General features: G+C 33.9%; 1 protein-coding gene across 10 annotated transcripts in view; it reads left to right on the top strand.

Annotated features, from left to right (window-relative positions):
- The window catches only part of TRDMT1 (tRNA aspartic acid methyltransferase 1), an 83590-nt gene that overhangs the window by 63473 nt on the left and 7389 nt on the right, over nt 1–12728 (top strand). For 7 of the 10 annotated variants that reach the window (XM_023533107.1, XM_023533106.1, XM_011364368.2 and 4 more), the window contains one exon: nt 5922–6570. In XM_023533107.1, coding sequence (XP_023388875.1) covers nt 5922–6022 — 101 coding nt within the window. In that variant the 3' untranslated portion in view covers nt 6023–6570. Of the gene's footprint in view, nt 1–5921; nt 6571–7102; nt 8355–12728 lie in introns of those variants that run through there. The other 3 variants (XR_002781362.1, XM_023533104.1, XM_023533103.1) reach the window with 2 other exon arrangements.

The following is a 12728-nucleotide window of genomic DNA, read 5'->3' as shown; positions in this document are numbered from 1 at the left end:
GGTTTATCCTCTTCGAAGTATCCATTGTACGCCTTTGTCGTTCCTTACAGTGTTTAAGTGGAGAAAAGAAAAGGTGGAGAAGTGGTCTAGGAAGGAGCTTTCCTAGTGGAAAGAAAGGGTGACTCAGGGGCATAGATGCCAGAACTGACAAAAGATTAGGGGACCTGAGGTAGGGAATCTCAAGAACAAAAATGAAGATACCATGGTAGAGTAAGAAAGACAAAGCCCTAACTCTGCAGTCCCGGAATCCAAGGATCATTGCTATTAGGAGATGGGACATGTTGGCTCTGCTTCTTAGAGTAGCCTACCGCCTTCCTCACCCCACTTCCTTGGCGCCTGTGGTCTCCCCGTATGGATGCCATGAGTGTCTTAGGCTGGGATGGGTATGTTTCCCGTAGCTGGCTCATGGGAACGGGAAAGACAGACCTTCTTAACGTGCTTTCAAGGGCTACACGAGGGAGAAATGTGTTTTTGATAACTCTGGAGTATGAATGCAGAAAAGCCAAACTTCACTACATCTAGTATTGTTGTAATAGTAATACAGCACTATTCTTGAAGCACGTAATGTTCTAAATAGATCATGTTTTAAATTCTAAATAACAGATTTACAGGTGAAGTTTTAGATTACAACATATCCTTTTGTATGTTAGGAATACAACTGCCAATATAATTTGACTACCCTCTTGGTAATTGATTCTCTGAGCGTAGTCACAGCAACCAGATTTATTTTGTACTCTGCCTTTTTCTTGATGATCTCATTCAGTCACAAATATCCTGGGGAGTGTTATTTAAGAAAAACACAGACTTTCCTTGTCTTATGTCACACAGTGAGTGAGAACATAATAAAACAAAGAGCTGGGAGTTAAACTCAAGAATTTAACCCCCAGTCTGCTTTCCTGATTAGTTTTTCTTCTTTTTTAGAATGAACAATCAAAGGTACTTTCCATAGTACTAAAGAGAAAAAAAGAGATTTACTCTCTAATAGCAACTAATTCCTCAGTTTTATCCAAGTGCTTGTTTTTCAAGTAGTAGTCAGCACTTCGTAATACTGAAACTTAGCATGGACCCCAGAGTCAGACTGACTTGAGTTCGAATCCTAGCTCTACCCTGACCACTATCTGCCTTAAGTTTATGCATTTGTAAAATGGGGATAATTGCAGCACCAAAGTCATAGGGTTGTTGTGACAGTTATGTAAGTATACGTAAAATGTTTATAAAATATCTGACATATAAAAAGTGTCAGTTTTTTTTTTCTTAAATCATAAGTGTTTATTTGCTTCTCTCACCTTTACTTCATAATTATTTTTCTTATTATTTAGCATTTGCAGTTGGGTAAAATAGGACTTTCAAAGCTCTCTGAAAATATATGCATACTACATACAAGAAAACTTTTTTCGTTGCTTGACCTTCTTTTAAAATATGTGATATATTTGTATAGTCAGGCCTGCCCTAGCGTCGCCACTGAGCAGCACTCTGCCAGAACTGTCCTTCACATATGCTTTTGACATTGTCGACTCTGGGCATTGTTTGAGCTGCCTGTGCACTGGCCATGATGGATTTGCATTGATTTTTTCCTTTCATTTTACCCTGGTTCCCTTTGTGACTAGTTGCATGCATTTGTGAGACTGCAGGCTTTGGAAGGGAGGACTACTAACCTGCACTTAATGAAAAAGCTGCTATCTTGATTTCATTAATTCTATGTTTCTTTGTTTTTGAGGATTATTATTTTTTTAAATGTACCTAAGTTTTTAAAAAGTCACCTTTGACAAAATTATGTAATTTTTTCCATAAGCTAGTTTAGAGTCTAATATCTATCTATATATAAAATATACGCACACATATATAATTTTTACAGATCTGCTTTGTTTTCAAACCTTTCTTCTTCTGTGATCTATTGTTAATATTGCAAAAGCTCATTCCTGCAATATTCTAAAAATCTGTAGATATATTTGTACCTCTGGCACTTTGAATTTATTTTTGAGAACTAATAAGCTTGCCTGAGACATATTATCTTTATAATAGCAGTTTTATGATCATACTCAATTGCAAATTTAGTTTTATTATGGTAATTACTGTTATTATAGTAAGTATAAATCAAGTGTTGATGAGACGACTTTATCATAAGCAACTCTACCTTCTGATCCTCAGAAGTATATGAAATTTTGTAATTCTTAATGCTCTTCAATTATTTCCTTTATTTTATTATCTAATTTGTTTTTCCTTTATTTAATTGCTATGCCAAAGGATACTGAATGTGAACTTCTAACATTGTAACTAACATTATGATGTACATTCTTAGGCATAGACAATCTTTTATATTGGTCCTTACAAGACTTTGTTCAGGCAAATGTAGGCCATTTTGTTTTGATAGAGAATGTAGCAAATAGAAGTCCACTGTGAGAAAGTCAGTTTGTAAAATCAGAATATTAAAAACGACTGTGAGGAACTTGTATCCAGAATATATAAAGAACTCTTACAACTCAACAATAAAAAGAAAAATAATCCAATTTAAAAATGGGCAAAAGACTTGAATAGACATTTGTCTAAATAAGATAGACAAATGGCCAATGAGCACATGAAAAGATGTTCGGCCTCATTAGTTATGAGGGAAATGTAAATTAAAACCACAGTAGATACTGTTTCACAAAAAGATAATAACAGTGTTGACAAAGCTATAGAGAAATCGGATTCCTTTATACTGCTGGTGAGAATATCAGATGGTACAGATGCTTTGGAAACCAGTTTGGCATTTCCTTGACTGTTAGACGTAGAGTTCCTGTATGAACCAGTAATTTCATCCCTAGTTGTGTATTCAAGAGAATCGAAAGCAAATGTCCATGCAGAAACTGATAATAATGTTCAGAACAGCATTGTTCATAATAATCAAAAAGTAGAAACAACCCAAACTTCTATCTGTGGATGAATGGATCAATAAAATGTGGTATATCCATACAGTAGAATATTCTTTGGCCATTAGAGGAATGAATTATTGGTACTTGCTATAACAAATGAGCCTTGAAAACATGCTAAGTGAAAGAACGCAGAATCAAAAGCAGCATATTATGTGGTTACATTTATATGAAATATTCACGATTGGCAAATCCATAGAAACAGAAAGTAGATTACTGGGTGAGGGACAGGGAGGGGAAATAGGGAGTGACTGTTAATGGGTACTAGCTTTTTTTTATTGAGGTATAATTGACATATAATATTGTGTTGGTTTCAGGTGTGTAACATAATATATTGTAAAATGATAACCACAATAAGTCTAGTTAACATCTGTCACCGTACATTACAAAAATTTTTTTTTTCTTGTGATGAGGACTTTCAAGATCTACTCTCTTAGCAACTTTCAAATATGGAATACAGTATTACTAGCCTTAGTCACCATTGTGTTCATTACATCTCCGTGACTTACTTATTTTATAGCTAGAATTTTGTACCTTTGGATCCCCTTCACCCGTTTTGCCTCTCCCCACCAATCTGTTCTCTATATCTATGAGCTTATTCTCTTTTTTTGTTTGCTCGCTTTGTTTTTTTTTTTAGATTCCACATATAGGTAAGATCGTATGGAGTTTGTCTTTGTCTGACTTAATTCATTTAGCATCCTCATTCTCCATCCATGTTGTTGCAAATGGCAATATTCCGTTCTTTTTTATGGATGAATTGTAGTCCATTGTGTGTGCACGTGCACGTGTGTGTGTTTGCATGTGTGTGTATCTCACATTTTTTTTATCCATCTATTCATCCATCTGTTCATCCATCTATCCATCTATTCATCCATCGATGGATAATTAGGTGGTTGTTTCCATGTCTTGGCTACTGTAAATAATGCTATAGCAAACATGGGAGTGCATACATCTTTTCTAATTAGTGTTTTTGTTTTTACTGAATAAATACTCAGAAGTAAAATTACTGGATCATATGGTATTTTGATTTTTTAAAATTTTTGAAGAATCTTTATACTTTTTCTATAGTGGCTGAACTAATTAGCATTCCCATTAACAATAAACAGAGGTTCCCTTTTTCCATGTCCTCACCAACACTTATTTCTTGTCTGTTAATGGCCATTCTAACAGGTATGAGATAATATCTTATTGTGGCTTTGCACTTCTCTGATGGTTAGTGATGCTGAGCATCTTTTCATAAACCTGTTGGCCATCTGCATGTCTTCTTTGGGAAAATGTCTATGCAGAGCCTCTGCCAAATTTTAATTGAATTGCTTGTTTTGTTGTTGTTGCTGTTACTATTGAGTTCTTTTATATTTCGGATATTAACTCTTTATCAGATTTGCAAATATTTTCTCCCATTCGGTAGATTGCTTTTTCATTTTGTTGATGATTTCCTTTGCCATGCAGAAGCTTTTTAGTTTGATATATTTCTACTTGTTTATTTTACTTTTGTTGCCTTTCCTTTTGGAGTTGGATACAAAAAATTATCCATAAGACCTCTGTCAGTGAGCTTACCACCTATGTTTTCTTCTAGGTGTTTCATGGTTTCATGTCTTGTATTCAATTCTTTAATCCATTTTGAGTTAATGTTTGTATACGACCTAAGATAATAGTCTAGTTTCATGCTTTTGCATATGTCTGTCAGATTTTCCAACACCATTAATTGAAGAAACTGTCCTTTGTCTATTTTATATTCTTGACTCCTTTGTTATAAATTAATTGGCTTTATATGCTTGGATTTATTTCTGGGCACTCTGTTATGTTCTGTTGATCAATGAGTCTATTTTTATGCTTGTACCATACCATTTTGATCACTATAGCTTTGTAATATGGTTTGAAATCAGAGAGTATGATGCCCCCATCTTTGTTCTTCTTTCTCAAGATCTGTAGTTCCTAATGACTTTTAGGATTGTATGCTCTATTTCTGTGAAAATAACCATTGGAATTTTGTTAGATATTGCATTGAATCTGTAGATTGCTTTGCATAATGTGGATATTTTAACAATATGAGCACAGAATGTATTTATATTTATTTGTGTCTTCTTCAGTTTCTTTAATCAGTATCTCATAGTTTTCAGTATATAGGTCTTTCATCAACATACTTAAATTTATTCCTAGGTATTTTATTCTTTTCAATTGTACTTATAAATGGGATTGTTTTCTTAATTTCTCTCTGATAGTTCATTATTAGTGGATAGAAACACAACAGACTTTTATATATTGATTTTGTATCTGCAACTTTACTGAATTAATTTATTAGTTCTAACAGTTTTTTGGTTAAGTCATTGGGGTTTTTGTATACAGTATCATGTCATCTGCAAATAGTGATAGTTGTGCTTCTTCCTTTCCAATTCGGATACTTTTTTTTTTTTTTTTTTTCTCTAATTACTCTAGCTAGGACTTCCAATATTATGTTGAATGAAAATAGGAAGAGTGGGCATTCTTGTTCCTGATCTTAGAGGAAATTTTTTAGCTTTTTACCATTGAGTATAATGTTAGCTGTGGGCTAGCTTTCTTTTCGAGGTGATGATGAAAATGTTCTGGAACTAAATAGTGGAGATGTGTGCAAAACTCTGTGACTACACTAAAAACCATTGTACACTTTATAAGGGTGAATTTTATAGTATGTGAATTCTATTTTCATAAATCTGTTATTAAAACAACTATGAAGTAATGGTAGCCACTGCTTTTCCTAAAGTGCACTAATGAACAGATTTCTGAGTTCTGTGGATAGTATATGTATATGTGTGTGTACTGCATATAATATATGTAACATATAGTAATATCACATTGTGTCATGATGTATTGTTATATAATATTTTTGGCTCCAAATTCCCGTTTGTTAATTGAACTTCGTGGAGACCTTAGGGACTTATAAATGTAAATGATCACTGTTCTCTTACATCCTTTTATGTCTGCAAATTATTATTACAAATGATTGTATTATAAATTGTTCTCTCTCTTTTCTAGGATTTCCTGAGACTGTAACGATGAAACAGCGTTATCGTCTACTGGGAAATAGTCTCAACGTGCATATAGTAGCTAAGCTAATCAAAATCCTATGTGAATAATGTAAAAGTAACTCTGAAGGATGGTTACAGTGTTCCTTCACATCCAGGTGGTCATTCTGAAATTCTATTTTAAATCGATTTTGATGAAATTCAACTAAATTACTTTAATCTCTCTTTAGTAAGAAAGTTGGATTTATTACAAAATGCTAGTTTGTTTCCGTAAATTTATATTATTCCGTTTTGTAAATTCTTGTTATCCTTTAGGTGAATATATTTTCATGTGAAATTGTTAAATATATATGTAAAATATTCTCTTTATAATATGATATAAACAAATTCAGGAATATTAGAATTTAGTGTCTACATAAATATTTTATAAAGTGTCATGACAGGCATAGTATAATGAACCTGAGAAGTCGTATATTTTTATGTTAATTAAAGAAGTTGCTATATGAATTGTATCATTTTACTTTTTGTTAGATGATTATTCTGAATTCTAAAATGATGATTCTAATTCTAGCCTGTTTCAGCTATTGAATGTTTCACTTAATTTCACTTCTATAAACATTCCTTTATTTTATCGAAACAAATGCTTATACTACTTTAAACCAAAGAATTGTTATTCACTTTATACAATAGTCTGCAGAAAATGTCAGAAAAAATCATTCTAAATCCTTGATTACCTCTGCTACAGAAAGCCACGGACTATATAGGTACATATTACCTTTAATTCTACCTCCATTTGAAAGGCAAAACTCATTGTCCCTTCTTCATTTGTGCATACTTCCTTTTAGTTTGCTTTTATCAGAGCTAGCTTTTGTCTTCCTTCTCAGCTTCTTGTTGTAAATTGAATTTGCCATCACGTTCTAAGGAGAGTAGCGTGGCATTAAGATTTTAGGGAGAAAACTCTGCCCTCTGACCCCATTCCTTATGACAGATCTGTGAATTTATAACTTGTAACCTTCTCTATCACCTTTTCAGTAGGCTTCTTGGAATTAGGGTTTCTAATTGGACTAAGTCTTGCATCAGAAATCCCATGGTTTTGATTTCAGTGATAAAAGCAAGTGACGTGGAGGAGAAATGAAAAGAAATAAGACAAGAAATTATATCACAAAATTTTAATTCATGTTTTCTTAAAAGACGGTCATTCGATGTGGAGAAATTGGAACCCTATGCATTGCAAACAAATGAAAAGAAACAGAATTACCTTATGATCCAGTAATTCCACTTCTGGGTATTATCCAAGACAACTGAAAGTGGAGATTTACAGATATTTGTACACCAGTTTTCATAACAGTATTATCGACAATAGCCAAAAAGTGGAAACATCCAAAGTGCCCATCAGGAGATAAATGGATATGCAAAATATGGTATATACCTAAATGGAATATTATTCAGCCATTAAGAGGAAATTCTGACATATGCTGCATCAAGGATGAACTTTGAAGCCATTATGCTCAGTGAAATAAGCCAGACACAGGACAGATTTTGTATAATTCCACTTACCCGAGGTATGTAAAAGAATCCAGTTCATAAAGACAGAAGGTAGACTAGTGGTCACCAGGGCCTGGGGGGCCTTGAGGGTGGGTGTTAGTTTTTAATGGCTGCGGAGTTTCTGTTTGGTGGTGAACAAGTGCTGGAGATGGATGGTGGTGACAGTTGCACAACAGTGTGAGTGTACTTAATGCCTCTGAACTGTACACATAAAAATAACGGAAATGGCAAATTGTATGTCATGTTCATTTTACCTACGTGTGCGCACACACACACAAAAATAGTTTTCCCCACCGCCATTTTTTTTCAGAAAAACTCTGATAAATATGGATATAGGGCAGCTGTAGGCCAGTGCATATATGTATCAACTATCAACATCTACATTTTGTGTAAATGTTTAAAGACATAGCTTATTACAAGTCTCATAAATTTTAGTATAAAACAATGTGAAATTACTTTGGTATATTTTACTAGGTTCTCATCGCTGCAGAAATATTTTTACCAATAAAAATGCTCAGAGTTTCACTATGATTATGCTATAATTATAGTATCCTGTGCCCCTTAAGCAATGTTACATAAAATAAGCGTTGAGTTACAGTGCGGTAACTATAAACACATGAGAGCTCTGTGGAGACATTCATTTACAAACTAGAAGATAGAATATAGGTTTGTGAAATATTTTAAATAATTGAAGTATATTCATGGGCAGGTGGTGATTCTTGCCCTTAATTCGTAATTGAAAATATACAGTAGCAAGCATAAATTCACACTTTATAATTTGCCAGCGTGTCATTTAATTAGCATATACACTTGCATAGTTAATTTAGAAACTCATTTTATTGAATGCCCACTATATGTTATTTGTAATAAATATGCATAAAACTTGCCCTGGAAATTTCTGATATCTGGACTTAATATATTTATTTAGTATTTTGGAAAATAGAGCCTCTCCTTTTAAAAAGAAGTGTACGTTATTAAATCTATGCCATTTCTAACAGTCAACTAATTTTTTATTCTCCTATTTGCATCACTTTTGCTCTTTTAAATGGCTTGCCAAATAACTTTAAGTTATTTATTAACTTGCCTCATATTTTTAGTAGCTTTTTTTGGACCCCAAAATAATGGATAAGTGATAGTCAAATGAGTTAATACAAACAAAATGAATCATATTAGAAAATGATTTGAAGAGGAGATGGGTAGTTATTATAGGAAAAAGTGCCAGCGCTTATAATCTTTTATAAGGGGATCTCATGATGTAGGTTTTTATTAATTCGTTTTAGATCAATATTCCTCTCACTTTCTCAGGAAACTTACATTATTGTTCTTTCTTTTCAATATTTAAACACCATCTCAATCATTCCTAGCGTTTTCTATGTTCAAATCTCTTTTATATTAAAAACAACAATGACAACCACAAGTATAAACCTCCCTAGTTCCTATATTCCTCTTTTGTCTCTTCCCTTTCATAGCCATCCAAATCTCTTAGGTTATCTATAATTATCCCCACTTATGCATCTCTTGTCCAACTCTTCCACTGCTCCACTATATCTTTGGCCTTGGTCAAGCTACCAAAAAGAGCGTTTACTCTCATGATCGGAGATCTCTGTGTGCCTGAGGTTCTCAGTCCTTATCTTCCCTTACTTCTCAGTAATGATCAACACTCCTCTTTCTTGATATGGTTTCTTCCCTTGGCCTCCATGGCATCACACTCATATTTTTTTTCTAATTAAAGCATAGTTGACATACAATATTATATTAGTTTCAAGTGCACAACATAGTGATTCAACGTTTTTGTGTCTTAATCTTTATTGGTAGGCCATAGAACCAAATGATGGGGGGAGGGTGGTGAGTCACCTGTTACTGAGGGGTCAGCTGACTCTATTCAGGCATGTCTGAACATTGTGTTCTGGCTATTAAATCAGACCTGTGTGGTGGGCACTGCCCCGTGCCAGCCAACTTGCTCCCTCTCACAGGTAGAGCCTTTTAAAAGGACAAAACCAGTAGTTGAAATTGTGAAAGTTGAGGGACTACCCAGCACTTTAAAAAAAATTGAGGGTAATGAGTAGGGTTTCTTAACAAAAATCACAATCTATCTTTTGTTCTAATGTCAACCTAGTTCGGAGAAGAAGTTATTAGACTGGGGGCTTCTGAGGCTAGAGAAATGAAGCTGAAAATGAGTGAAAATGGTTTAATCATAGTTATCGCAGTACAGAATAAAGAAGTAACATCTACGTCAGCCAACCTCCCGCCCATATGGCAGGTTGCAGGCTGCAGGCCAGCCGTTGTGTCTGCATCCAAACTAAAATAGCTCTGGTTGCTCTTGCTGTTTAAATTATAATTTTATAATTTAAAATCAAAATTTAGAGTCTAGTGGTTCCCAAATAAATCAAGATAACAAAATAAGGATCTAGTTTTAAGCTTATATAGACAAAGTATTTAAAGTGTGTTTTCCTGAGTTGCTTATGTTATTTGAGAAGGTTAACTTTTCATAATTTAGTCTTCAGCTTGGAGCTACAACTGTTTTAGGGCACTAGTTACAAACTGACTTACGAATAGCTTTGGACTTTGAAATTCAATGAGGGTCATATTGTCTCAGCACTTTTTTCAGAGCCTGTCATTGAACTCATTATGTAATTTTTCAAGATATCCTTTGAATCTCTCTGTCTTAGAACTCTCTTCCTCTCAAATTCTAATGTCAGAGTAAGCTACGTACAACTGTCATATCCACTTCTTAACATGCATTTTTTTGATCCAACTCTAATCTAGTCTCTTCCTTCTTCATTTCTCATACTCTCCGAGATGTCTAGTTTTGCCTGTAATATTTCATGTGGGAATATCTTTTTGCATATTTTATTAATAGGTAGTAAGAATTCTAAGCGTGTTCTTCAACTTGAGTTTACACCGGTCAACCTATCTGCACCCTTTCCCCTCTCCTGTCATTCCTCCATTTTGCCACTAAAATTTTAAAACTTCAGTTTTTTTTTTTTGTATTAGTCAATCTGTATTTTTTAAATTAAATTTCCATAAAACTTCAGTTTTTAAAAAATTTATTTCTCCAGTCTCTCTGTCTCTTGTTTCTCTCTTTAGGACTTCTAAGAACTTCTTACACTAAGATACTCATGCTCTTCAAAATCATGCAACCGTGACCCAAAGTACATCACTGTTTGTCTTGATTTGTAAGTTTATTCATTTTACAATTTATTTGTTCAGTAAATATGAGCATGCACAGAGAACTTTTTTGGCTTCCTACTCTCCAAGTTCTCAAATAAATTGGTTTTATATTTACCATAAGTAAATATAGGTTCTGAGTCTAATATTCAACTACATCCAACACTTACAACTCTCCCTCAAGTACACTATACTTGATTTTCAAAGCTTCCGAAATCTTATTTTTCTTACAATATGAATCTAGATAGAAATTAATTTTCCCATAGAACTCTTTATTGTAGCCCTAGGTTCTCATTTCTTTGCTTGTGTGTACTATGGTTTCCTTGTTTACTTTAAGCATTTGCTCTATATTTTGTTTGCATCTTTGTATTTATTCATATCAGGGTAGATTCACATTATGAGTAAAAATAGAGAAGATGTTTATTTAGCCAAGTTGGGTCTATAATCAGATGAGATCACAATCTAAAGAATATAACGAGAGAGAGGAGCACAAAGGTTTGGAGCTGAACTCTTATGTTTCTGAAGATTCAGTCCTTAGGTCTCTCTACTCTTCATTGTCCAAGCCATTTTTTCTCAGAGATCTCACCCTTTCCTACAACTTCTATCTTTTTGCCAGTGACACCCAGATGGCTCCAGATCTGATAGTTTTCTTAAGTCCTAGAATTTTATGCTGGGACATTTTTAATTTGAATATCTTCCTGTTGCATCAAATTTAACATATTTGAAAACAAATCATCCTCCATTCTAAAATCAGTTCCACTCATGACCAACTTCAATATTTCTCTTTATGGTACTGCTTCTCTCCTAGTCTTCCAACTTCGAACCCCATCAGCCAAGATCTCTTCACCTTCTCACTCTATTTTCACTTATCAGCTTCTGTTAATAAAATAACCTTCCCAAGAATGCCTTCTTTGAGCCATGATTTATTTTAGGAAAACAGAAAAAGTCTGGTTAAAGTCTCAAAACACCTGCATATTTGCAGTCAGATTTGTATGCTTAGCTAAACATATAGACATTTGACAGATTTCAGCCTTTTAAATTTAATCTAGCATGAGTATCATTTTTGTTAAAATAGTTATTTTGCTCACTTTGTTGTTTATACAAATACAGTTAAATTTCACACACACACACATGATTGAAAATACCCAGTGGAATGTAATATTCCTTGTGTAGTAGATAGATATAAGCTGAGTGGACCATTTGAAACTTATATGGATGAATAAACAATAAATTGAATAGTTTCTATGATTAAAATTGGTTTTAAGTGAAAAAATATTTCATGTTTTAGAGAATGTAAACTTCCAGGAGGGCAGAGATTTAAGGTTTTTTAAATTTATTTTTATTGCTACCTTTCCAGTGACTAAAACAGTACCTGGCACAGAGTACACACTCAATAAATATTTGTTAAATGAGTGAATATAATTACTATACTGGATTGATATAAAAGCAGCATAAAAATCATCACACTGTGGAGTAAAAACAGTGTCATTAAGTCATTTTTCCTGAGAACTATTTGTCTTATTACTATTTCTTCATACACAGAGAAATAGCCAAATTTACTCAAGTTTGAAACACATGATTTAAAAACTAATTCTAGGATAGGGCTTGCGCTTTTGGCTTTCGGTGAATTCATGCAGATAGAAAATTTTAAAAATACTGTATTCTGATTTTTTTGTCTGGACAAGAAGGCAGATTCATTTCTCCTTGTTCCTCCCTGATAAGTATAATGATCAATTTTGGGTAAGTATGATTATAAAATAATGTAAGAGGCATCGGAAAGAGAACTCTGACAGGTAGAAAGAGGAAAACAAACCGGCTAAGGACTCCCAAGACTGGAAGGGGAACATAATTATAGATCTTATGACCTCCCACCCAACAGAAGAAAGGAACTCAGGCTTAGTGTTTCCCCACCCGCAACTTAGCAACATAAGGGAGTCCAGAATGGCTTGTTTCTACCCCAGATGGAACTAGAGTCCTGTTGATAAAACCGGGTGAGTCTGATACCACCAGCAAGGACAATGTATAGGAATCCCCACTGACAAGTATCCAGGGGAAGCAGTCTGCCTCCCTGCCGGGCCTGAGACTTCTCACTTGCTGGGAGATA

The sequence above is a fragment of the Pteropus vampyrus genome, unplaced genomic scaffold (assembly GCF_000151845.1).
Source record: "Pteropus vampyrus isolate Shadow unplaced genomic scaffold, Pvam_2.0 Scaffold96, whole genome shotgun sequence".
Taxonomy (NCBI): Eukaryota; Metazoa; Chordata; class Mammalia; order Chiroptera; family Pteropodidae; genus Pteropus; species Pteropus vampyrus.
Note: the sequence above shows the minus strand (reverse complement) of the source record. Positions and strands in the feature narration are given on the sequence as shown.